Raw genomic sequence first — 26,932 nt, 5'->3', positions numbered from 1 at the left:
AGCGGGGGCGGCGGGCCAGCGGGAGGGCGGGCGGGCGGCCTGACGCGAGGGGGCGCAGGGAGCCGCGTCGGCGTCGCGGGGCGCGGGCGATTCGAGGCCGACGCATCCGCGCGTGCGCGCGCCGGCGGTGTGTCCGCGTTAGAGGGGAGTGACGCGTGCGCGTTCACGCGCGCCCGGGAGAGCGGTAAGAAGCGCAGGGAGGCCTGAAGGGGGTGGGGGGTGGAGAGGCGAGCTGGAGGAGGGGTGGGGAGGTGGCGCCTGCGCAGTGCGCCTCGGAGGAGCTGTGTGTATGTGAGAGTCTGACGGGTTCAAAATGGCGGCGGCTGCTTCAGCGGCTCCTCCTGTGTGAGGGAAACAACACCCCTCCCCGGCAGCGGCAGCGGCGGCGGCGGCTCGCGGAGCACCTTCCCAGCGGCTGGGCCTGTCGCCGCTCTGTCTTTCCTGGGCAGGGGGCGCTCCGGGAGGAGGGGCAACGCCAGGGGGCCCATCCCCCGGAATCCCTCCTCTGCGACTGGGGAGTAGCCGGGGGGCTCGTCCCGCAGCGCGGAGCCGGAGCTGAGGGGGAGACGCGAGGGGAGCCAGGGCCCCCATCCCGGCGCGCCGCGCCGCTCCCGCCCTGTCCGCCCCCCGGGGCCGGGGCCCGCGTTCCGGGGGGCCGGGGCGGCGCGGGGAGCCTCGGGCCGGCCGGTCTCAGCTGATCGGCCGCTGCTCCCGGAGGCGACCAGCCCCTGCTGGCCGAGGGCACGGCGAGGAGGGCGCTCCCTGCGGCCGGGGCCGGCCCGGGGCTCGGGCCCGGGCTGCTGACCGCTGGCCTGGGGGAGGCGGGGGCGCCCCGGGCTCGGCGCCGAGGGGTCGCGCTCCCCTCTCCTGACGCCTCCGACTCCCGGTCTCCAAAGCCAGAAGAGGAGGTTTGATTCAGCAACTGTTTGCTCCCTTTTCCTGGTCGCTCTGACCCTCTCTGGTTACTGGGTTGATCCACGGAAAAACCGAAGACGACGTTTGGGATTTAATTATTCCTCTCAGCTTTGGAATCTTTTACTTCTCACTTGGACAAGAACTCAAGAGCAGAATCTCCGGTGAGTTTCCCCCTCCCCCCCTCATTTGGAAGTTTGGTTGACTGTGTTATCCAAAGACTGAATGCAAAGTTTCTATTTCTTTTTCCAATGGGTGAACCATTGAAACGCCTTTTCCTGGGGGAGCCCGGCGAGATTCGCCCTTTTTCCTCTCCGGCCCTGGCTGCTCCATGCCCGGGCGGTCGTCGCCCAGGGGGTGCAAGCACGGTTTCCCTCCCGACTTCGGGCCAGGGCTTCCTCCGGGAGGGCTCTGCCTCCAACTGCTCTGCAAACTGTGTCATCGGGTCCTCTGGTCTCGTAGCAGTTTTGAAAGGATGTTGTTAACGTGGCTGTAATGTAGTGACAAAAACGGGGGGAACCTGCGTTCTCAATGGAAGCCATTATCCACGAGAATATTTAGAAAAAAGGAAACCCTTTCTTGGTATTACGGATTGACCGTCGCGCCGGCCGGTCTTTTATTTAATTTTTGGACAAGATGTGTTTTCCTCGTATCCATAGATGCAATCGTTTATTTTATTACTTTATCCAAAAAGATCAGATGGAATTTTGGTCCTTGATTTGCACCTCTGAAATTTGTTTCAGAGTTGTGCACATCTTGTGTTGGGGTGGAGGGTAGATTTGAGAATAAGATCCGGCGAGTCTAGAAAGGAAGGCGACGATTGTGCACGGCCTTACAGGAGGGGTATGGGAAATTGTTTTAGGGTCATTTAAATCCTAATTTTTTGTCCTCTTTTTACATATTCAGTCTGCCCTTCTTTCCTTTAGTTTCTGATTACCGGTGAGAGAGAACTAATTTGGTTAGGATCTGGATTAGTTCAGTGGTGCTTCACCTGGTCAGCTCTCTAGAGATAAAAGTCCTGGGCTTTTTTTTTTTTTTTTTTTTTTCTCTTGCTGATGCTGCCACGAAGGGGATCCTTGCTAGTTGTAATCCTGTGGGGAGAAACTGGTGCTGTGGTCCTTCCACAAGGAACTGAAACCAACATCTCATTTCGTCTAGGCCTCCGACAGTTGTAATGTGATTAATGTTGAACATAACATGGAACCACTTGCCCAAGAGCAGAAAGGTCCCAAACTGATGAAGAGGAACCTGATTTTTCAGAGAGCCTTTAACACTTACCTTAAATACTCCTTTCCGTGAACAGAAAGCACAAGTTTGAGAATGAGTTCTCATTTCTGCTTATATCATTATTCTTCAGTGTTGCAATCTGGTTCCTAAGGAGGAAGAGGAAGGCAGCCCTGGAGTGGTTTCTTTACAGTAATTTCAACAGAAGAGTGAGAGATGGAACCCGAAGAAGAAAGGATTCGTTACAGCCAGAGATTGGTTAGTATTTTCTCCCCCCACCACACCCTCTAGTTTTGAAGTAGGATAACTATTTTGTTTCCAGTTGTGAATATACTGTGAATCTGTGATTAAAACTTTTCGGGTGACTTTTGTGTGCACCAGAGGAGGGGGAAAGGTGTATTAATATCGAATTTGGCTTTTGGCCAAAAATATTTTATATTTTATATATTTATCTTGTTTGGGGATGGAGTTATATGTAGCCTTTAGCTTTTATAGAAACCATTGTATACGACAGGATTTTGTGGATTACAATGTGACAAAGATTCCTGATTTTATAGTACTGACGTTGTAATACATCTAATTAAGTTAGATTAGAATATAAATTTTGGGGGCAAAGCTGTTTGAGGAAGGATAGTACAATACGTTTCTAAGATTTTGTTGTCCCAGGATTTGTGACTTGGAGCTGGGGAGAACTATGGATTATTTTCTTTTATTTTATAAATTAACACTTTGGTAGCTTTGAAGGGTTGTTGGGATTGATTGAAGACAAGTAGGTAGAATACTGGATGCTGATAAAGTTCTGTGTTTTGGGAGGAATGTATGAGATAGATCTTGTTGAAAGAAGTTTTAGACATGATTTGAAAGGATTAGCTTATATCTGTATATGAACACTTGGATCCTTTAAGCCATGCTTCCCTTTTAAGGTTTCCCTATTGGAGTTTTAAGAATTCAATTTTTGTTTTTCTTAGCCAAAGAGAGCTTTATTAATAGTCTCACAGTATTAATAAAAATTTGAATTTGTGTTTGAAGAGTGGGCTGTGAGGAAAGACAGAATTGTATGTAGTATGTGAAATTTGCTGAACTGAAAGGCCTAGAAGATTACTAAAGGAATTTATGGTGGTTTTATTTGGCTCTGCATTTTAGACTGAATTTAGAAGAAAAAGAATGGTTCTCTAATACATTTTCTAGTGATCCTTACTCTTTTTGAGAAAAGACTTCTTTATTATTTATTTATTTTTATTGAGATCAAATCTCACTCTGTCGCCCACGCTTGGAGTGCAGTGGTGTGATCTGAGCTCACCGCAGCCTCCACCTCCCGGGTTCAAGTGATCCTCCTGCCTCAGCCTCACAAGTAGCTGGGACTGTAGGCACGTGCCACCACGCCCAGCTAATTTTTGTATTTTTAGTAGAGGACAGGGTTTTACCATGTTGGCCAGGATGATCTCATGATGCACCCACCTTGGCCTCCCAAAGTGCTGGGATTACAGACGTGAGCCACCGCATCTGGCCATGGCCTATTTTTTATTTTTATTTTTATTCATTTATTTATTTATTTTTTGAGACAGAATCTGGCTCTGTTGCCCAGGCTGGAGTACAGTGGCACGATCTCTGCTCACTGCAAGCTCCGCCTCCCGGGTTCACGCCATTCTCCTGCCTCAGCCTCCCGAGTAGCTGGGACTATCAGCGCCCACCACCAGCCCGGCTAATTTTTTGTACTTTTAGTAGAGACGGGGTTTCACCATGTTAGCCAGGATGGTCTCGATCTCCTGACCTTGTGATCTGCCCGCCTCGGCCACCCAAAGTGCTGGGATTACAGGCGTGAGCCACTGCGTCTGGCCTTTTATTTTTATAGACAGGGTCTTGCTCTGCCCAGGGTGAAGTTCAGTGGTGTGATCATAACTCACTGTAGCCTCAAATTACTGGGCTCAAGCAGTCTTCTGTTCCAGCCTCCTGAGTAGCTGGGACTACAGGCGTGTTCCACCATGCCAGGCTAATTTTCAGATTTTTTTTTTTTTCCTTAGTGACAGGGTCTTGCTGTGTTGCCCACGCTAGTCTTGAACTCCTGGCCCCAAGCAATCCTCCCACCTTGGCATCCCAAAGTGCTGAGATTACAAGCGTGAGCCACAGAACCTGGGTTTGTTTGTTTGTTTTTTGTGACTGCTAGAAAGGTTTGGTGTGTATTGGGAAATACATATTCAGCATGCATATATTCCGGTGAGCCTAATTTCAGAGATTTGTCTTGTTCCCAGTTCATATGTTGAGATTATAATTCTTTATCTCTAACTTTGTAGAAATTAAGCATATCCGTAGTAGAATATTATATCGTTGGGATTTATTTTTATTTTTACATTTCTTGAATTTAACTTTTCTTTGGGAACAGAAAAAGAGATGATGCCATAAAACTCCTTTCCCAGGTAGTTATTGCTATATGGAATTCACTTTTATCATGTCAAGTTGTTAGGTAGATATCTAAGGAATTTTGCAGTCCAGACTTTAAAGGAAGAGCCTTTCCAGCAAGCAAAACTTTTAACTTTTTTTTTTTGAGACGGAGTTTCACTCTTGTCACCCAGGCTGGTGTCCAATGGCATTATCTCTGCTTACTGCAACCTCTTCCTCCTGGGTTAAAGTGATTCTCCTGTCTCAGCCTCCCGAGTAGCTGAGATTACAGGTGCCTACCACCACACCTGGCTGATTTTTGTATTTTTAGTAAAGAATGGATTTCACCTTGTTGGCCAGGCTGGTCTCGAACTCCTGACCTCAGGTGATCCGCCTGTCTCGGCCTCCCAATGTGCTGGGATTATAGGCGTGAGCCACTGGACCCAGACTTTTGGGTTTTGTTGTTGTTGTTTGTTGGTTTGTTTTGAGACCGAGTCTCACTGTGTTGCCCAGGCTGGAGTGCAATGGCACTATCAGGGCTCACTGCAACCTCTGGCTTCCGGGTTTAGGTGATTCTCCTGCCTCAGCCTCCCGAGTAGCTGGGATTACAGGTGCCCACCACCACACCCAGCTAATTTTTGTATTTTTAGTAAAGATGGAGTTTCACCATGTTGGCCAGGCTGGTCTCAAACTCCTGACCTCAAATGATCCACCCACATCAGCCTCTCAAAGTGCTGGGATTACAGGTGTGAGCCATCGTGCCTGGCTTCACTTTATTTTTATTTTTGTATATATATTTTTTGAGACGGAATCTCATTCTGTTAACCAGCACTGCAACCTCTGCCTCCCAGGTTCAAATGATTCTCCTGCCTCGGCCTCCCAAGTAGCTGCGATTACAGGCGCCTGCCACCATGCCTGGCTAATTTTTTTGTATTTTTAGTTGAGACGGGGTTTCGCTATATTGGCCAGGCTGGTGTCGAACTCCTGACCTCAGATGATCACCCACCTCGGCCTCCCAAAGTGCTGGGATTACAGGTGCGAGCCACTGCGCCTGGCCCACTTTTTTTTTTTTTTTTTTTTTTTTTTTAAACAAGGTAGGGAGGAGTAGTGGGAAGGAGAGTCAAGTACTCTTGACTGTTGTCTTGGCAAGATTTTTTTTTTCTTTTTTTCTTTAAGTCGTAAGGTGATTGCTACTTGTTGCATACATTAACCCTTAACTAGCATTATGTTTTTTGTTTAATGTGCTATCTTAGCAGTGTTTGTATAAGAGGACACATTATATATTTGGAGATAACTTTCTTTTTCTTTCTTTTTTTTTTTTTTGAGACAGAGTCTCGCTCTGTTGCCCAGGCTGGAGTGCAGTGGCACGAACTTGGCTCACTGCAAGCTCCGCCTCCCGGGTTCACGCCATTCTCCTGCCTCAGACTCCCGAGTAGCTAGGGCTACAGGTGCCTACCACCATACCTGGCTAATCTTTTTTTTATTTTTTAGTAGAGATGGGGTTTCACCATGTTAGCCGGGATGGTCTCAATCTCCTGACCTCGTGATCCGCCTGCCTCGGCCTCCCAGAGTGCCTGGATTACAGGCTTGAGCCGCCGCACCTGACCTGGAGGGAACTTTCTTTTTTCTTTTTTTTTTGAGATAGGGGTCTCTCTTTGTCGCCCAGTCTAGAGTGCAGTGGCATGATCACAGGTCATTGCAGCCTCGACATCCTGGTCTCAAGTGATCTTCCCACGTCAGCTTCCCAGGTAGCTAGGACTACAGCTCTGGCCACCATGCCGGGCTAATTTTTGTATTTTTTGTAGAGGTGGGGTTTTGCCATGTTCCCAAGGCTAGTCTTGAACTCCTGGACTCAAATGATCTGCCCACCTTGGCCTCCCAACAAGTCATTTTTTGAAGAAGAAGAAAAAAAAAATCAGAAATAACTAGTTAAGGGCTGGGTGTGGTGGCTCACACCTGAAATCCCATCACTTTGGGAGGCCTAGGAAGGAGGATCACCTGAGGTCAAGAGTTTGAGACCAGCCTGGCCAACATGGTGAAACCCCATCTCTACTAAAAATACAAAAATTAGCTGGGCACTGGGGGTGGTGGTGCGTGCCTGTAACCCCAGCTACTTGGGAGGCTGAGGCAGGAGAATCGCTTGAACCTGGGAGGTGGAGGTTGCACTGAGCAGAGATTGCGTCACTGCACTCCAGCCTGGGCGACAGAGTGAGACTTCATCTCAAAAAAAAAAAAAAATTAGCCGGGCGTGGTGTAGGGTGCGTGTAATCCCAGCTACTCAGGAGGCTGAGTCAGGAGACTCACTTGAACCAGGAGGCAGAGGTTGCAGTGAGCTGAGATTGCACCATTGCACTCCAGCATGGGTGACTGAGTGAGGCTCCACCTCAAAAAAAAAAAAAAAAAAAAGGCGGGGTGCAGTGTCTCACACCTGTAATCCCAGCTACTCAGGAGGCTGAGACAGGAGAATCGCTTGAACCCGCAAGACAGAGGTTGCGCTGAGCCGAGATCATGCCATTGCACTCCAGCCTGGGGAAGAAGAGCAAAACTCCATCTCAAAAAAAAAAAAAAAGGAATAATTTTAAAAAATTGTCTTTTGCCAGTTATGGTGACTCACACCTATACTCCCAGCACTTTGGGAGGCCAAGGAGGGAGGATCACTTGAGCCCAGGAGTTCGAGACCAGTCTGGGCAACATAGACCCCCATTTCTCACACAAAGATTGTTTTTCGGCCGGGTGCGGTTGCTTACACCTGTGATCCCAGCACTTTGGGAGGCTGAGGCGGGTGGATCACCTGAGGTCAGGAGTTTGAGACCAGCCTGACCAACAAGGTGAAACCTTGTCTCTACTAAAAATATAAAAATTAGCCAGGTGTGGTGGCAGGCGCCTGTAGTCCCAGCTACTCAGGAGGCTCAGACAGGAGAATTGCTTGAACCCGGGAGGTGGAGGTTGCAGTGAGCTGAGATCACACCACTGCACTCCAGCCTGGGCGACAAAGTGAGACTCCGTTTCAAAAAAAAAAAAAAAAAGTTTTTTTTGCCAAGCTTCATTATTTACCTATTACGTGTGGAAAAGAAATGCACCTTTGAAGATGGTGTGTATGTGTAGATTTGGAACATAAGCTACACTTTCTGGAACTTGGAACTAGAATATTTTGCAGTGTTGGAGTTGAACAGCTAGGAAATGACAAGGGTGGATAAACAATGTTTGGCTTCTCTTAAACAAGACTTAATTTTTTTTTAGGTAATGAAAATATTAGTGCTTTTGTATATAGATTGCCAGAACAAAGCCAGATCTCTGAGGCAAGTTTGTATACCTGAGATGGTACTCAAGTGGGAGGGATAGAAGCTTCCTTTTGATGCTGGGGTGGGTTGTTCTGAGGTAGCTGATTTATTTCTGTATTTCTTTTTCTTTTTGGAGACAGGGTCTCACTCTGTTGCCCAGGCTAGAGCGCAGTGGCATGATCATACCTCTTTGCAGCCTCAACCGCCTGGCTCAAGTGGTCCTCCCATCTCAGCATGTAGCTGGGACTACAGGCATGCATGTTCCACCATGCCTGGCTAATTTTTAATTTTTTCTGTAAAGGCAGGCTCTCCCTGCTCAGGCTGCTCGGGCTGGTCTGGTTCTTTTTTTACTCAGTCTGGTCTTGAACTCCCAGACTCAAGTGATCCACCTTGGCTTCCCAAAGTGCTGGGATTATAGGTGTGAGCCACTATGCCTGGTGTGCTTGTCAATCTTGATGAAATTGAGAGTTTTTAGCACTTTCACCTAGCAAAAAAAATAAAAAATAAGAAATTGAGAGCTTTTCTAAAGGATGTTATTATGTTATCGCGTATTCAATCCTGTTAACCTGTCTTACATATAATTATGAAATAGCTAAATCGTTTATCTGTTCCAAGGAACTGGGGCCACTGAAACTCTGGCAATAGTCCCACCTTTTCTTGGGTTACCTTTGAAAGTGCCTCCCCAAATTCAGCAGCGATTACCAGATTATCTTTTTTTAAATTAATTAATTAATTAATTAATTAATTTTTTTTTGAGATGGAGTTTTGCTCTTGTTGCTGAGGCTGGAGTGCAATGACGCAATCTGGGCTCACCGCAACCTCCCCCTCCTGGGTTCAAGCGATTCTCCTGCTTCAGCCTCTGAGTAGCTGGGATTACAGGCATGCACCACCATGCCCGGCTAATTTTGTATTTTTAGTAGAGACGGGGTTTCACCATGTTAGCCAGGCTGGTTTCAAACTCCTGACCTCAGGCAGGCGATCTGCCTGCCTCGGCTTCCCAAAGTGCTGGGATTACAGGTGTGAGCCACCACACCTGGCCTTTTTTTTTTTTTTTTTTTTTTTTAAGGTGGGGTCTTGCTCTGTTGCCCAGGCTGGAGTGCAATGGCACTACCACTGCAGCATCAGCCTCCCCAAGTGATCCTCTTACCTCAGCCTCCTGAGTGGCTGGGACCACAGATACATGCCACCACACTGGCTTATTTTTAAATTCTTTCTAGAGACAGGTTTTCACTGTGTTGTCCAGGCTGGTCTCGAACTCCTGGGCTTAAGTGATCCTCTCTCCTGCCTGGAGGTCTCTCCAGCCTCCCCAGGTCCTGGGATTATAAGTGTGAGCCACTGCGCCTGGCCCCGTTCCCACTCTGAGGTCTTTCTGACTGGGAATGGACTAGATAAAATAGAATATTTATTTTAAGCCTTTTTTTTTTTCTAGTATGAAAGTATAATGTTAACTAGAAAAAATTATATGTGGTCTACATTGTTTAATTAGTTTATTTCTAATTATTTTATGAGATTTAGTCTTTAGTCTGTGTTGGTAGAGAGCACACTGGTCTCGTTGTTGCGGCTTCCCTCCTAATAATGTAGGAAAAACTTGACCATTTTTGGGTGATTCAAAAATGCAGATAATGACAGAACTAACTAATTTTTTATTCTTATACATCAGTCTTCCACAGTAAGCTATATTTTGGGACCCTAGAATGAGGATTAAATTTAAGCCCTATTTTCTGTTGTTTTATTTTGCTGAGCACTAATGACTACTGTACTTTGTGTATAGCTTTCCACTAGAGTATAAGCTTCTTGAGAGTTGGGGCTTTGTTTTTGTTTATGCTGTGTGCTAGATGCTTCAAATAGGGCCTAACGCATAGCAAGTGCTGAATAAGTACTTGTTGATATTGTTGAAAGCCCGGATATATGCTCTTCTTTGCTACCAATTTTCTTGAATGCTAGGAGTAAGCCACTAGAGTGGAGGAGGGTCTGGAGCCACTGTGGTCCCAGCTACTCAGGAGATTGAGGCAGAAGTATCATTTGAGCCCAGGGGCTTAAGGCTGTGGTGAGCTGTGACTGTGCCAGTGCACTCCAGCTTGGGCTACAGAGCAAGATCCTGTCTCTAAAAAAATGAATAAATTAGAATGGAGGACACTTTGGCAGATAGCGATGAGGAGGATATGTGGATATTGGGTCTTGCAGTGTAGATAAGAAACAGAGACCTAAACTGTAACAAATAAAAACGTATGTGTAGCACACATGTCAGACTACCACATTGATGATATTTGGTATTTGGACCATTTAGGACAAATAATAAAGTGTCTAGTTGACTTTAAAAATTTAGTCTGGCCGGGTACAGTGGCTTAGGCCTGTAATCCCAGCACTTTGGGAGACCAAGGCGAGTGGAATGCTTGACTTCGGGAGTTCAAGATCAGCCTGACCAACATGGTGAAACCTCGTCTCTACTAAAAATACAAAAATTAGCCAGGCATAGGCCGGGTGCGGTGGCTCATGCCTGTAATCCCAGCACTTTGGGAGGCCGAAGTGGGCAGATCACAAGGTCAGGAGATCGAGACCATCCTGGCTAACACGGTGAAACTCCGTCTCTACTAAAAATACAAAAAATTAGCCGGGCGTGATGGCGGGCACCTGTAGTCCCAGCTACTCAGGAGGCTGAGGCAGGAGAATGGTGTGAACCCAGGAGGCGGAGCTTGCAGTGAGCCGAGATCACGCCACTGCACTCCAGTCTGGGTGACAGAGCAAGACTCCATCTCAAAAAAAAAAAGAAGAAAATTAGCCGGGCATAGTGGCACATGCCTGTAATCCCAGCCACCCAGGACGCCGAGACAGGAGAATCGCTTGAACTTGGGAGGCAGAGGTTGCTGTAAGCCGAGATCGTGCCACTGCACTCCAGCCTGGGCAACAGAGACTCTGTCTCAAAAAAAAAATTAAAAAAATTAAAGTTTAGTCTGAATGCTAAGCTCTCCTATTCTTTTTTTTTTTTTTTTTTTCTTTTGTGAGACAGTTTCACTGTGGTCACTCAGGCTGGAGTGCAATGGTGCGATCTCTGCTCACTGCAACCTCCGCCTTCCGGGTTCAAGCGATTCTTCAGCCTCAGCCTCCTTAGTAGCTGGGATTACAGGCGCCCGCCACCCCACCTGGCTAATTTTTGTATTGTTTTAGTAGGGACAGGGTTTTACCATGTTGGTCAGGCTCGTCTCAAACTCCTGACCTCCAGTGATTCGCCCACTTCGGCCTCCCAAAGTGTTGGGATTACAGGCATGAGCCACTGTGCCCGGCCTTAAGCTCTCCTGTTCTAATCCTGCCCTAAACTGTGCCTAGGTTTTGCTGACCTTTGGACAGCCTTAAAGCTGTGAAGTTGCAAGTGATGATGTTTGTGTTACTCTTGGGTCTTGGTTTTGGTTATTAAGTCAAGGAATTGATACATTATGTATATCATGTAGATAGACATACATTCTTTGTATCTTTCTATTTTGGGCGGGTAATGGACACCCTTAATTAGGTTTCATTAATTTTCTCTGTTTATCTCACTTTTGGAATAATACTTTATTTTTGCATTGCACTTTCACATCAAAAAGGGTTAAAATTCAGTAAACATTTATTATATGCCAGATAGTAGGCTAGGTTCTTTCATATATATTACCTTATTTAATTCTCAAAACAATCCTGTAAGGTAGATGGTATAGTTTTAAACCTTGATTTTTTTTTTTTTTAATTGTGGAGAGAGAGGCCCAGGGAGGGGCCATGACTTGCCCAGGATCACAGAGTTGGTAAGAGGTGAAACCAGACCTTGAACTCAGGTACCCTGACTCCAAACTCCAGGTTTCTTCTCTCATACCATCCAACGTCTCTTATGTACTTTATACAGAAAACAGGCCAGGTGCAGTGGCTCACGCCTGTAATCCCAGCACTTTGCGAGGCTGAGGCGGGCAGATCACCTGACGTCAGGAGTTCAAGACCAGCCTGGCCAACATGAGGAAACCCCATCTCTACTAAAAATACAAAATTAGCTGGGCATGGTGGTGCACGCCTGTAGTCCCAGCTACTCGGGAGGCTGAGGCGGGAGAATCGCCTGAACCCGGGAGGTGGAGGTTGCAGTTAGCTGAGATCACACCATCACACTCCAGCCTGGGTGACAAGAGCGAAACTCCGTCTCAAAAAAAAAAAAAATAATAATAATAATAACCACTCTTACGCCACTGTGTGTAGGCTGAGTACTTTCTCTCTTTTGAGGCTACTTTAATATTTTCTTTTCGCTTTTTTTTTTTTGAGATGGAGTTTCGCTCTTGTCGCCCAGGTTGGAGTGTAGTGGTGCGATCTTGGCTCACTGCAACCTCTGCCTCCCAGGTTCAGGCGATTCTCCTGCGTCAGCCTCCTTAGTAGCTGGGATTACAAGCATGTGCCACCATGCCTGGCTAATTTTTGTATTTTTAGTAGAGATGGGGTTTTACCATATTGGCCAGGCTGGTCTGGAACTCCTGACCTCGGGTGATCCACTTGCCTTGGCCTCCCAGAATGCTGAGATTACAGGCATGAGCCACCACTCCCCGCCTACTTTAACATTTTCTTGCTAACGTCTGTCTGCTTAACATCCTGAATTAGATAGCTATAAATATTTGATAGCCAGTGTTTGATTATGTTTCAAACAAAGATGGCACATTCTTTCTTTTCATGAACTTTGAACTTATTGCACTTGATCTGTTAAAATGGCAGTATTTTGCAGTTTGTGTGTATGTCAAGGCTTTTATTTATGTATGTCACTCATATCCTTGTTTTCTGTTTTAAATTTTAGGTTCTTGGGGTTTTTCTCTGTCTGTGAGTACTTGGTAAAAAGTTAAACCCTAAAGATAAAGGCAGCAAATAGTGACCAAACGAATGTTTTTGGCAAATACATTGGTGAAGGCCTCCTTCAGGTAGGTAGAGAGGAGGAGGGAAGAGGGTGGCCTTTCAGGTGGTAAAGACAGCATAAGCTTTATACTACTACTATAAGGTCTATTCTGTGGATCTCTGATAGATGAGCAGTAGTACTGAAGTAGGTGGCGTCTTTTGAGGGGCACTGCTGATAACCTTGGGTAGAAATTTTAAACAGCTTTGAAAGCCAAGTATGGACATAGCCATTAGAAGTTTTGTTTTTTTTTTGTTTTTTGGATATGGAGTCTCACTGCGATGTCCAGGCTAGAGTGCAACGGCATGATCTCGGTTCACTGTAACCTACACTTCCCGGGTTCAAGCGATTCTCCTGCCTCAGCCTCCCAAGTAGCTAGGATTACAGGCACGTGCCACCACGCCTGGCTAATTTTTGTATTTTTAGTAGAGACGGGGTCTCACTATTATTGGCCAGGCTGGTCTGGAACTCCTGACCTCAAATGATCCACCTGCCTCGGCCTCCCAAAGTGCTGGGATTATAGGCATGAGCCACTGCACCCAGCCGGTTTGTTTTTAGTATAACAGTGATTTGGCCAAAGTGGCATTTTGGGAGTAATGTCTCCAGTTTCAGGTCAGGGGGTGGTCTAGAAGGATATTCAAATAGCTTACCTTTTGAGGTGAGAGGAACCCTGAACTCCTAAGGCAGTGGTTTTCAAAGTGTAGGTCTCTCATTAGCAGCATGAGCATTAACTGGGTGTCTGGGAACATGTTAGAATGCAAATTCTTGGGTCCCACCCCGGACTTACTGAACTAGAAACTCTGGAGTTGGGGCCCAGCAATCTGTGTTTTAACAAGGCAGGTGATTTTGATTCATGCAAAAGTTTGAGAACCATTGCTGTAGGTTATAGGTAGAAATGGAAAGAAAGAGATTGAAGCAAGACACATTGGCAGTGAAGGACTGACTGAACTTTGTAACTGATGGATAGCAGCATGTTATGATACAGAAGAGTACTTAATTGGGGATGTTGAGCCTTGAGTTTTAGTATCAAGTCTCTTACCAATTGTGCTTTTATTTGTATTTATTTATTTATTTTTTGAGAGGGAGTTTCACTCTGGTTGGCCAGGCTGGAGTGTAATGGTGCTATCTCGGCTCAGTGCAATCTCCACCTTCCGGGTTCAAGCACTTCTCCTGCCTCAGCCTCCCAGGTATCTGGGATTACAGGCGTGTGCCACCACACTGGGCTAATTTTGTGTTTTTTTTAGTAGAGATGGTGTTTTACCATGTTGGTCAGGCTGGTCTCAAACTCCTGACCTCAAGTGATCCACCCACCTTGGCCTCCCAAAGGGCTGGGATTACAGGTGTGAGCCACCGTGCCTGGCCTATTTTTATTTTTTGTTTTGAGGCAGAATCTCACTCTGTTGCCCAGGCCTGCACCACCACGCCCAGGTAATTTTTGTATTTTTAGTAGAGACGGGGTTTCACCATGTTGGTCAGAGTGATCTCGAACTCCTGACCTCATGATCCTCCTGCCTTGGCCTCCCAAAGTGCTAGGATTACAGGCGTGAGCCACCATGCCTGGCACCAACTGTGGTTTTAAACAAGAAAACTGACCTGTCCTTGTCGAAGTTGTACAGTGTGCTTTCTGAGGATTTTGAAGGCAAAGACAAATGAAATATTAAGGTAGACTTTTTGATTTAGCTTGGATTACCAGGAAGACTGGGGGAAAGATTTTTTGAAACTGTGAGGAGAGAATATGAGTGGATGAGGCTTTAGACAGTTGGAGATACTAGAACATTTATTTAAAGCAGATTCTCAACTAGGGATGATTTTGGCCCCAAGGAAACATTTAGCAGTGGACATTTCTGATGGTCAGACTGGGGTAGTGCTACTGGTATTTAATGAGTAGAGGCTAGGGATGCTGCTAAAGCATTCTGCAGTGCACAGGACAGCCCTAACTACAATGAATTAACAGGTCCAGAATGTCAATAGCACGAGGTTGACAAACCCTGATATAAAGGGAAATACCCAGTAGATAGGTTGTGTGTTTCCATCCTGATTATCTGCTATTCGTTTTATAATTTTATTTTTTAAATTTTTATTTATTTATTTACTTATTTTTGAGACAGAGTCAATCTGTTGCCGAGGCTGGAATGTAGTGGTGCGATCTCGGCTCACTTAAACCTCTGCCTCTTGGGTTCAAGTGATTCTCCTGCCTCAGCCTCCTGAGTAGCTGGGATTACAGGTATGCGTCGCCACTCCCAGCTAATTTTTGTATTTTTAGTGGAGACAGGATTTCGCCATGTTGAGTGGGCTGGTCTCGAACTTCTGACCTCAGGTGATCCACCTGCTTCAGCCTCCCAAAGTGCTGGGATTACAAGTGTGAGCCACCTCGCCTGGCCTTGAATTTTAGATACATCTAACACAAAACATCTCAAAAGCAGTCTCACATTGTGTTTCCCACATCATGCTTTGCAAAAGTAAGCATGAAGCCCTTTTTCTGTTGTTGAATTTTCACAAAACTAACTTCATGGTCGTGACAATTCTCAACCGAGTTGCATATTTTCTTTACTCCTTTTAACATACACAAAGATCAACTTATTTCGGTAACATAAGCATTCACTGTCTAGACATCAATCATTAAGCTACAGCAGATAAGATTTTCTTTTTTTTTTTTTCCCCCCCCTGAGACGGAGTTTCACTCTTGTTGCCCAGGCTGGAGTGCAATGGCGCGATCTCGGCTCACCACAACCTCCGCCTTCTGGGTTCAAGTGATTCTCCTGCCTCAGCCTCCCGAGTAGCTGGGATTACAGGTATGCACCACCCTGCCCAGCTAATTTTGTATTTTTAGTAGAGAAAAGGTTTCACCATGTTGGTCAGGATGCTCTCGATCTCTTGACCTCGTGATCCACCTGCCTCGGCCTCCAAAAGTGTTGGGATTACAAGCGTGAGCCACCGCGCCCAGCGCAGATTTCCTTTTGATGATCTCTTTGAAGGATAGGGAAATGAGATAAAAGTTGTGATGCTGTTGTGAGCAAATGTTAAAATATTTTTAATTTCCCTGTAGCTGAAGACTGCATGATCACTCTAAAAAACTGCCTCATGAGCTGGTTGTGGCCCTCAGCCTTAATTCATCTCTTTGGATCCTGGATCACAGACGTTAGGAACTTTTTTGTTTGTCAAGGCAGTAATCTGGCTAACTGACTCGTTTCTGAAAGTGACCTCAAGATAATATATATTTATAAATGTAGTGATCATTTTATAGTAGTTTTATAGTTTGCAAAGTACTTCTTTGTCTCTTGTGTCTTTTTGTCATCTTAGTCTTTTGATCATCACCATCTTAGTCTTTTGATCATCAACATTCTTGGGGTTGCCAGAACTTGTGAACAGTGCTACATGTTGGATAATCCCAAAAGTTGCCATTCACATATCTTAATCTATGTGAATAAAGATGCCCTTGGAATTCAACGGTGCACACCCTGTAGAACTATGAACTGATGTTTCTACCCACTACTGAAGTCTAGATTCTAGATAGCTCACCCTGTCATATACTTTCATTGCATTCTGTGTTTACCTTTGTTGCCTTTGTGTAACTATAATTAACATTACTAGTGTAAGCGTTTGTTTAATATCTGACTTTTTCACCAGGCCAGAAACCTTTCTTGGGGGATAAGGTAAAGGAAAAGTCACACTGCATATTTGAAAGTAGGAGATAAAAGCCCAATCTCATGGATAATAGCACACATTGATTGAATGTATACTGTTGTGCTTGGTACTGGCATTTTCGATATACTCACTAATTTAATTCTCAAGAACCCTTTGAAATGGATTCTTAGACTCCCATTTTACAGTTTTGGGAACAGATCCAAAGTGCAGTTAAGTGTCTTAGGTTATCCAGTTAAGGGACAGAGCCAGGATTCAAAGTAAACAGTCTGGTGATTCCAGAGCATACTAAGCTATACTGCCTCTTCATCAACTTTGTTGGGACACAGTTTATAAATGTTTCGCTGATGAATTCAGGGTGTTTCCCAAGTCATCTGTTCTCATTCAGGAGATTCGTTCACTTAAACAAATGTTTGTTGAGTGCTTATGTTGTACTAAGCATTTTATTTGGGTATTCTAAATGCTATGGTTTCAGATAATGCTGAGTACTTTGAAGAAATTACGAGGATGATGAGATACTTGTAGGATGGAGAATTCCTTGAGATTGAGTGATCAGTGAAAGGCTTCTTGAGAAGGTGGCATTTTGTACTGAGACCTGAGTGATGAACAGCCAATCTTGTGATGTTCAAGGGTTCCGGGGACCAGATCTGGGACCCTAGGTATAGGGAACAGGCAATGCAAAGCCCTAAGGTAGGAATGAGAAAATAATACTGAGCATTTAACCATGTTCAGATACCATGTAGGGTTCTGGCATACAGTAATGGATAAGACAGGTATGGTCCCTCTGTCATGGAGCTTCTGGTCTGGTGGAAAAAAACAAATACTAGTAATGTTAATTACAGTTACACAAAGGGCTACAAAGGTAAACATAGGCTGCAGTAAGAGTATATGATAGAATGAGCCAATCTAGACTTCAGTAGTGGATAGAAACATTAGAGAACACTTTCCTGAGAAAACCTTTGAAGTTGAGACCTAAAGGGTGACTAGGAGGTAACTAGGCAAAGATACAGAGTGATTAGCACATGCAGAAACTCTTAAGGTTGGAAAGAATTTGACATGTTTGAGAAACCTGCCAACCAAGCCAACCAACTAAACAAAACACCAAAAAGCCATTGTAACTGAAGAGACATAAGTGAAGGAGAGAGTTAAAATCTTGACAAGGTAGACAGGTCAGATCGAATAGGGCATTATCCTGAAGCCATTGGGAAGGCAGAAGTTCAGCAGAGTAGTAATGCATTTGGACTAATGTCAGTGGTTGCAATGTAGAGAAAGGGTCAGGGAGAGGGCAAGAATAGATTTGGGGAGATTAATTAGGAGGCTACTATATTGGTTCAGGTAAGACAATGATGTGGTATGGTTGAGTGCTGACAGAACTAGAGAGGAGATTGATTCTATGATTGAGATTCTATGATTGATTCTATGATTGAGAAATATATATGAAATAGAATCATAGGACTTTTCATTGAATGTTTTGAGGGTCAGTGTAAAGGAGGTAAATATAACTATGACTCCCAAGTTTTCCTAGTGCATGGCTTATAATACAGTTCTTTTAATGAAATAGGGTACACTGAAGGAAGAGCAGGTTTGGGGACTGAGCAAAGGAGCATAAGTTCAGTTTTGAGAAAATTTGAAAAGGTTGAATGTGAAGTGCTTGTGAAATATCACAGTAGAACTGTTAAGTAGGTAATTGGGTATGATTCTGGGTCTAAGGAAGGACTTACTGGCATATAATTGGGTCTTTTTTTTTTTTTGAGAAGGGGTCTCGGCTTTGTCGCCCAGGCTGGAGTGCAGTGGTGCGATCTCAGCTCACTGCAACCCCCCCTGCCTTCCAGGTTCAAGGGATTCTCCTGCCATAGCCTCCTGAGTAGCTTGGCCTACAGGTGCATGCCACCATGCCTGGCTAATTTTTGTATTTTTAATAGATACTGGGTTTCACCATGTTGGCCAGGCTGGTCTCAAACTCCTGATCTCAAGTGATCTGCCTGCCTTGGTCTCCCAAAGTACTGGGATTACAGGTGTGAGCCACCGCCCCCAGCCCCAAATATCTTTTCTATTATTTATTTATTTATTTTTTCTTAAGACAGAGTCTAGCTCTGTCCCCCAGGCCGGAGTGCAGTGGCGCGATTCAGCTCACTGCCACTTCCGCCCCCTGGGTTCAAGCAATTCTTGTGCCTCAGCCTCCTGAGTAGCTGGGACTACAGGCGCACGCCACCATGCCCGGCCAATTTTTTGTATTTTTAGTAGAGATGGGGTTTCACCATGTTGCTCAGGCTGGTCTCAAACTCCTGAGCTCAGGCAGTCCACCTGCGTCAGCTTCCCAAAGTCTAGGATTACAGGCGTGAACCACTGCACCTCGTCTTTTCTATTATTTCTTAATTTTTTTTTTTTTAAGACAGAGTTTTGTGCAGTGGTGCGATCTTGACTCACTTCAACCTCTGCCTTCCAGGTTCAAGCGATTTTCCTGCCTCAGCCTCCTGGGTAGCTGGGACTATAGGCGTGCGCCACCACGCCCGGCTAATTTTTGTATTTTTAGAGACGGGGTTTCACCATCTTGGCTGGGCTGGTCTGGAACTCCTGACCTTGTGATCCACCCGCCTCAGCCTCCCGAAGTGCTGGAATTACAGGCCTGAGCCACTGCACCCGGCCTTTTATTATTTCTTTTTGTTGTTGTTGTTGTTTTTGTTTTGAGACGGAGTCTCACTCTGTCGCCCAGACTGGAGTGCAGTGGCGCCATCTCGGCTCACTGCAAACTCCACCTCCCAGGTTCACGCCATTCTCCTGCCTCAGCGCCCGGCCATCTATTATTTCTTATGTTGTGCTTTCAAGGCTCTGATTATGGTGCTTCCATCTTCTGTGACTTTCCCACTCTGTAAAGTCACTAGTGATGTGGGATGGACATTGGACTTCAGTTCATGAGACCTGCTGTTGAATTTCAGCATATAAACTCTGTAATATTACTTAACCTTGATAAACTTTTTCATTTGTGGAATAGTGAAAAGAAAACTCACTGTTTGGGGCCAGGTGCGGTGGCTCATGCCTGTAATCTCAGCACATAAGGTCAGGAGATCAAGACCATCCTGGCTAACATGGTGAAACCCCGTCTCTACTAAAAAAAATGCAAAAAATTAGCCAGGCGTGGTGGCAGGCGCCTGTAGTCCCAGCTACTTGGGAGGCTGAGGCAGGAGAATGGCCTGAACCCGGGAGGCGGAGCGTGCAGTGAGCCAAAATCGCGCCACTGCACTCCAGCTTGGGCGACAGAGTGAGACTATCTCAAAAAACAACAACAACAACAACAACAAAAATTAGCCGGGCATGGTGGCAGGTACCTGTAATCTCAGCTACTTGGGAGGCTGAGGCAGGAGAATCGCTTGAATCTGGGAGGCGGAGGTTGCAGTAAGCCAAGATCGTGCCACTGTACTCCAGCCTGGGCAACAGAGGGAGACCTTGTCTCAATTAAAAAAAAAAAAAGCTGGGTGTGGTGGCTCACGCCTGTAATCCCAACACTTTAGGAGGCCGAGGCAGGTTGATCACAAGGTCAGGAGTTCGAGACCAGCCTAGCCCATATGGTGAAACCCCATCTCTACTAAAAATACAAAAATTAACCAGGCGTGGTGGCAAGTGCCTGTAGTCCCAGCTACTTGGCATGCCGAGGCAGGAGAATTGTTTGAACTCGGGAGACAGAGGTTGCAGTGAGCTGAGATCACGCCTCTGCTCCCCAGCTTGGGCGACAGAGCAAGAGACTCCATCTCAAAAAAAAAAAAAAGCATGATAGTATTTAAATTATTGAGACTCTTAATTTTATTGGTTGGTTAATAATGCATATTTCATGACAGTAAAGTAGAATGTAATAAAATTAATTCACTTCATTCAATGGTTACGTGCTGATGGTAATACTATAATTATTATTAGGAAGGTGGTGGTCAGAATACAGTCAGAGAGAAGGGGAATCAAGGACTAAGAATTTGCTGTATCTAATTGCCCCACTTACTGTAGTCATTAGTGAAAAGAGGAACAAGACTGTTCATGTCCCTTGAGACTGTCCAGTTAACTTTGTCTTACTCTGTGCTCACTAGACTTTTCTTTTTTTTTTTTTTTTTTTTTTAAAGAGATGGGGTCTCACTATTTTTGCAAGCTGGTCTCAAACTCCTGAGCTCAAGTGGTCTTCCCACCTCGGCTCTGGGCTACTTTCATAATTAGTTTGTTTCTTTTTTTTCTTTTTTTTTGAGATGGAGTCTTCTTCTGTCACCCAGACTGGAGTGCAGTGGTGTGATCTTGGCTCCTTGCAACCTCTGCCTCCTGGTTTCAGGCAATTCTTCTGCCTCAGCCTCCCAAGTAACTGGGAATACAGGTGTGTGCCACCATGCCCAGGTAATTTTTAAATTTTTTGGTAGGTGTTTCACCGTGTTGACCAGGCTGGTCTCAAACTCCTGGCCTCAAGTGATATGCCTGCCTTGGCCTCCCAAAGTGCTGGGATTATAGGCATGAGCCACCATGCCCAGCTTGTTGCAAGTTCTTACAGTATAAAATACTTCTTATATATAGCACTTACCAAGGTTGCAATTTTATATTTCTTTGGATTATTGTATGATTGTCTGTTTCACTATTAGGGTATACACATCGTTAAAGGCTGCTGTCATGTCTTTTCTCACCATTTCATCACTGTGCTTGATATAATGCTTTATTAGGTGCTTAATGTTTTGTTTCCTATGAATGTTCATATCTAAAATGCTCTTTCTCCAGCCTCATTCTTTTTTCTTGGTAAGTTCCTAATTACCCTCCAAGGTTCCCAGAGATTGACCTTCTCTTGCATTCTCCTCCATTATATTCCCAGGATACTTTATATGTATTTCTGTTGTGGGACCAGTCACTTTGTATTATGTGTTGCTTAATGATGGGGCTATGTCCTGAGAAATGCGTTGTTAGGCGATTTCGTCATGCAAACATCAGAGAATATGCTTGCACAAACCTAGATGGCATAGCCTACTACACACCTAGACAATATGGTACAGCCTGTTATTCTTAGGCTACAAACCTGTACAGCATGTTACTTTATATTGAATATTGTAGGGAATTTTAGCACAATTATATGTATTTGTGTTTTCCTAAACATAGAAAAGGCACACTAAAACTATAGTTTTTTTGGTGGTGGTGTTTTTGAGACGGAGTCTTGCTCTGTCGCCCAGGCTGGAGTGCAGTGGCGCGATCTCGGCTCACTACAACCTCTGCCTCCCAGGTTCAGGTGATTCTTCTGCCTAAGCCTCCCAAGTAGCTGGGACTGCAGGCATGAACCACCACGCCCGGCTAATTTTTTGTATTTGAGTAGAGACGGGATTTCACCATGTTGGCCAGGATAATCTCTGTCTCCTGACCTTGTGATTCGCCTGCCTCGGCCTCCCAAAGTGCTGGGATTACAGGCGTGAACCACCGCGCCCGGCCAAACTATAGTATTATAATATTATAGGACCACCGTCACATATACAGATGTTGACTGAAATGCCGTTAAGTGGCACAAGTCTGTATTTGACTGTGAGTCTCTTTTTACCTAGTAAGAGTAGACTTCTTTAAGACAAGGAATATGTTTTATTCAAGTGCTCAAAACTTGTCTATTGAATTGAACAAAAATGTGTTACGTAGTCCTAAAAATACATAAAATATAGAGAACATAGTAAGTGAATTTCAACAATGAAAAGAACCTTAGATTGCTAATCAGGAAGCATAGGTTAGTTATCTAGCTTTATTTTATTCACCTACAAGGTTCTTAGTTCTAATAATTTAAACCAGTTGTTTTCAAAGTGTGCTCCCCAGACCACATTACCTGGGAACTAGTTAGAAATGGAATTCTTGGGCTGGGCGCGGTGGCTCACACCTGTAATCCCAGCATTTTGGGAGGCCGAGGTGGGCAGATCACCTGAGGTCAGGAGTTCGAGACCAGCCTGACCACGTGGCAAAACCCCATGTCTACGAAAAACACAAAAATTAACCAGGTGTGGTGGCATGCATCTGTAATCCAACCTGCTAGGGAGGCTGAGGCAGAAGAATTGCTTGAACCTGGGAGGTGGAGGTTGCAGCGAGCCAAGATTGCGCCACTGCATTCTTGGATCGTACCCCAAACGTACTGAATCAGAAAGTCTGGCAGTGGGGACTCAACAGCCTATGTTTCAACTAGTTCTCCAGGTGATTCTGATAGATGGTAAAGTTTGAGAACCATTGGAATTGTTGTAGCAGTTTTTCTGTTTGTTGGAAACAAAAAATTAACTAGAGGTAGCTACCTTAATTTCACACTTCACAGCTTAAAGTTATTTTAAAATCGTTTCTTCATATTTCCTGCCAGTTGAATTTGCTGACATTTTTCTAAACCACTAATGGTATCTTAGGCACAGTATCCTTGAATCACAGGCAGTAGTATTAAGTTTTTGAAGACTGCTTCTCCCCCCGCCCCCCATGCTCCTTAAGTCTTAAGTCTTATTTAAATAACCTTCAGTGAGTACAGAAGGGGCCCATTACTGCGCCCTTCCTGGTGACACCAGTTAACCAAGCCAGGACAAGTAAGTGTACCCTGCAGCCCTGCCAGCCAAAGGTTGCTACTTTTTTTTTTTTTTTTTCCTTTTTCCTTTCTTTTTTCTTTTGAGTCAGAGTCTCGCTTTGTCCCCCAGGCTGGAGTGCAGTGGCGTGATCTCAGCTCACTACAACTTCCGCCTCCCAGGTTCAAATGATTCTCCTGCCTTAGCCTCCCAAGTAGCTGGGATTACGGGCATCCACCACCACGCCCAGCACATTTTTGTATTTTTAGTAGAGATGGGTTTTCTCCATGTTGGCCAGGCTGGTCTTGAACTCCTGACCTCTGGTGATCTGCCCACCTCGGCCCCCCAAAGTGCTAGGATTACAGGCATGAGCCACTGCACCCAGCCTCTTTTTGTTTTTTAGAGATGGATCTGTCTACGTTGGTTGCCCAGGCTGGTCTTGAACTCCTAGGCTCAAGTGATCCTTCTGCCTCAGCCTCTCAAAGTACTAGGATTACAGGCATGAGCCACCACGATTGGCCCAAAGGTTGCAAGGTTGCTGCTGCTGCTTTTTTTTTTTATATATTTTTTGAGACAGAGTCTCGCACTGTCACCCAGTCTGGAGTGCGCTGGCACAATCTTGGCTCACTGCAACCTTTGCCTCCCGGGTTCAAGTGATTCTTCTGCCTCGAGTCCTGAGTAGCTGGGATTAGAGGCATGCGCCACCACGCCTGGCTATTTTTGTATTTTTTTATAGAGTCCGGGTTTCACCGGGTTGCACTGGCTGGTCTCCTGACTTCAAGTGATGTGTGCATCTTGGCCTCCCACAGTGTTGGGACTATAGGCGTGAGCCACTGCACCTGGCCTACTTCTGTGTTCTTAGCTTGAGTTCCTGGTTGATGGGTGGTGCCACCAATTGAGAGAGATACCATGGTTTGTGGATTGGGTGTGGTGGCTAACACCTATAATCCCAACATTTTGGGAGGCTGAGGCAGGAGGAGGTCAAGGCTTGAGCCCAGGAGTTGGAGACTAACCTGGGCAACATGGCGAAATCCTGTCTCTCCAAAAAATACAAAAATTAGCTGGCCGTCATGGCGTGTACCTCTAGTCCCAGGTAATTGGGAGGCTGAGGTGGAAGGATCACTTGAGCCTGGAAGGTCAAGGCTGCAGTGAGCTATGATTACGCCATTGTGCTCCATCGTGGGTGACAGAGTGAGATCTTGTCTCAAAAAAAAAAATCATGGTTTTATACAAAGTTAAGAATATAGGCCGGAAGAACCCCTGAGCAACATAGCAAGACGATGTCTTAAGAAAACCTTAAAAGAAGTTACAAGTAGGCTGGACGCGATGGTTCACCCCTGTAATCCCAGCACTTTGGGAGGTGGAGGCGGGTGGGTCACCTGAGGTCAGGAGTTTGAGACCAGCCTGGCCAACATGGTGAAACCCCGCCTCTACTAAAAATACAAAAAATTAGCCGGGCATGGTGGCAGGCGCCTGTAATCCCAGCTACTTGGGAGGCTGATGCAGGAGAATTGCTTGAATCCGCGAGGCGGAGGTTGCAGTGAGCCAAGATTGTGCCATTGCACTCCAGCCTGGGCAAAAACAGCGAAACTTTGTCTCAAAAAAAAAAAAAAAGTTACAAGTATACTTTAGATTTATTTATATTAACCTTTCTGTCTCTAGTAGCATATTTAATTCACTAGTTATTTATTGAGTCTACTTTATGAAGAACCTTACCAGAGATTCTGAGTTAACGTCATGAGGTATCACCATAGATTTGGATCACTTTTTATTAGGTAGAACTAGTTAACACTATATTTTAATTACTACATGGATTACTTAATTTTTCTCCAGACCTCTTACCTCATGCTTGCCCAAGTCAAAGATTGATAAATACTACTCATTTAGCTTGTGGGCACTTTCTCAGTTTATCCCCCTCTCTTTGGAATGTCACTCCACGTTGTCTCATTGATGAAAATATTAGGAACTCTCCTAAACATTATATTTTGGGGAACACAAGCATCTGAAGATACCCATCCATTTACTTCTGTCCCTTATTATTTAACAATTTCATATGTGAAACAATTTTTCCATATTGTTTTGGGAGTACATGTGATACTTTATTAGATGCATAATATTGTAATGACCAAGTCAGAGTATTTGAGGCGTCTTATCACCTTGAATATTTAATAGGAACATTTCAAGTCCTCCCCTCAAGCTATTTTGAAATATACAATTCATTGTTACTGGCCGGGCGTGATGGCTCATGCCTGTAATCCCAGCACTTTGGGAGGCCAAGGCAGGCGGATCACAAGGTCAGGAGATCGAGACCATCCTGGCTAACATGGTGAAACCCCGTCTCTACTAAAAAATACAAAAATAAGCCAGGTGTGGTGGCGGGTGCCTGTAGTCCCAGCTACTTGGGAGGCTGAGGCAGGAGAATGACGTGAACCTGGGAGGCAGAGCTTTCAGTGAACTGAGATCGTGCCACTGTACTCCAGCCTGGGCGACAGAATGAGACTCGTCCCCCCAAAAAAAAAAAAAAATATATATATATATATATATATGTAATTCATTGTTATTAATTATAGTCATCCTACTTACTATTGAGCATCAGAACTTATTCCTTCTAACTGTATGTTCATGCCCATTAACCATCCTCTCTTTATGCACCGCCTTGCCCCTCATACACACCCTTTCCAGCCTCTGGTGTCCATCATTCTGTTCTCTCTTTATGAGATCAGCTTTTTAGTTCTTTAATATTTGAGTGAGAACACGTGATACTTCTCTTTCTGTGCCTGGCTTATTTCACGTTATTTAATATTCTCCAATTCCATCCATGTTGCTGAAAATGACAGAATTTCAGGCTTTTTTATGGCTGAATGGTATTTCATTCATTGATTGATTCATTCATTCATTCATTTATTTATTTTTGAGACAGAGTCTTGCTCTGTCGTCCAGGCTGGAGTGCAGTGGCACGATCTCCGCTCACTGCAACCTCTACCTCCCAGGTTCAAACGATTCTCCTGGCTCAGCCTCCTGAGTAATGGATTACAGGCGTGCATCACCACGCCTGGCTAATTTCTGCATTTTTAGTAGAGATGAGGTTTCACCATGTTGGTCAGGCTCGTCTCAAACTCTTGACCTCAGGTGATCCACCCGCCTTGGCCTCCCAAAGTGCTGGGATTACAGGCGTGAGCCACCGCGCCCACTCTATATCTACTTTTTTTAGGGCATTAAAAATAAGGCTGGGTGTGGTGGCTCATGCCTGTAATCCCAGCACTTTGGGAGGCCAAGGTGGGCCGATCACCTGAGGTCAGGAGTTCTAGACCAGCCTGGCCAACATGGTGAAACCCTGCCTCTACTAAAAATACAGAAATTAGCCGGATGTGGTGGCGGGCGCCTGTGATCCCAGCTACTGGTGAGGTGCGGGGGAGGGGGGAGGGTGCCAAGGCAAGAGAATCACTTGAACCTGGGAAGCGGAGGTTGCAGTGAGCCGAGATTGCGTCATCGCACTCCAGACTGGGGGACAAGTGTGAGAGACTCCATCTCAAAAAAAAAAAAAAAAAAAAAAAAAGTTAGAAATAAAAGTACAAGGAGCTTAATTATATATTTGTTTTTCTGTGTTTCCTATTAAATCGTGATTCCTAGAAGTACAGTAATTAGAAACATGTAAAAAACTAAGGAAAAATTAAACATATATGAAGTAAACAGTGGTGTGATTACCACCCATATACCCATTGCGAAGCTTCAACAATTATCAAATCGTGGAAATCTTCTTTTATCTCTGTCTTCTACTCCCTCTCAGTTGTCTTGAATTAAATCCCAGATAGTATTATTTCATCTGTAAACACTTCAGTTATATATATATCTATTCATTTCTTTTTTTTTTCTTTTTTTTGAGATGGAATCTTGCTCTTGTCACACAGGCTGGAGTGCAATGACATTATCTCAGCTCATTGCAACCTCTGCCTCCCAGGTTCAAGTGATTCTCCTGCCTCAGCATCCTGAGTTGCTGGGATGACAGCCATACACCACTACACTTGGCTAATTTTTGTATTTTTAGTAGAGACGGGGTTGGCTGGTCTCGAACTTGTGACCTCAGGTGA

The 26,932-nt window shown here is 45.1% G+C and overlaps 1 protein-coding gene across 2 annotated transcripts in view; it reads left to right on the top strand.

Annotated features, from left to right (window-relative positions):
- The first annotated feature begins 237 nt into the window (after window positions 1-237).
- KDM2A (lysine demethylase 2A) overlaps window positions 238-26,932 on the top strand; it is a 150,615-nt gene continuing 123,920 nt past the window's right edge. Inside the window, exons 1-2 of one of the 2 annotated variants that reach the window (XM_054437445.2) lie at window positions 238-1,076; window positions 2,270-2,394. In XM_054437445.2, coding sequence (XP_054293420.1) covers window positions 2,353-2,394 — 42 coding nt within the window. In that variant the 5' untranslated portion in view covers window positions 238-1,076; window positions 2,270-2,352. Of the gene's footprint in view, window positions 1,077-2,269; window positions 2,395-12,598; window positions 12,710-26,932 lie in introns of those variants that run through there. The other variant, XM_054437446.2, reaches the window with a different exon arrangement.

Source organism: Pongo pygmaeus, chromosome 9, assembly GCF_028885625.2.
Source record: "Pongo pygmaeus isolate AG05252 chromosome 9, NHGRI_mPonPyg2-v2.0_pri, whole genome shotgun sequence".
Classification (NCBI taxonomy): Eukaryota; Metazoa; Chordata; class Mammalia; order Primates; family Hominidae; genus Pongo; species Pongo pygmaeus.
This window is presented reverse-complemented; position numbering and strand designations above follow the sequence as displayed.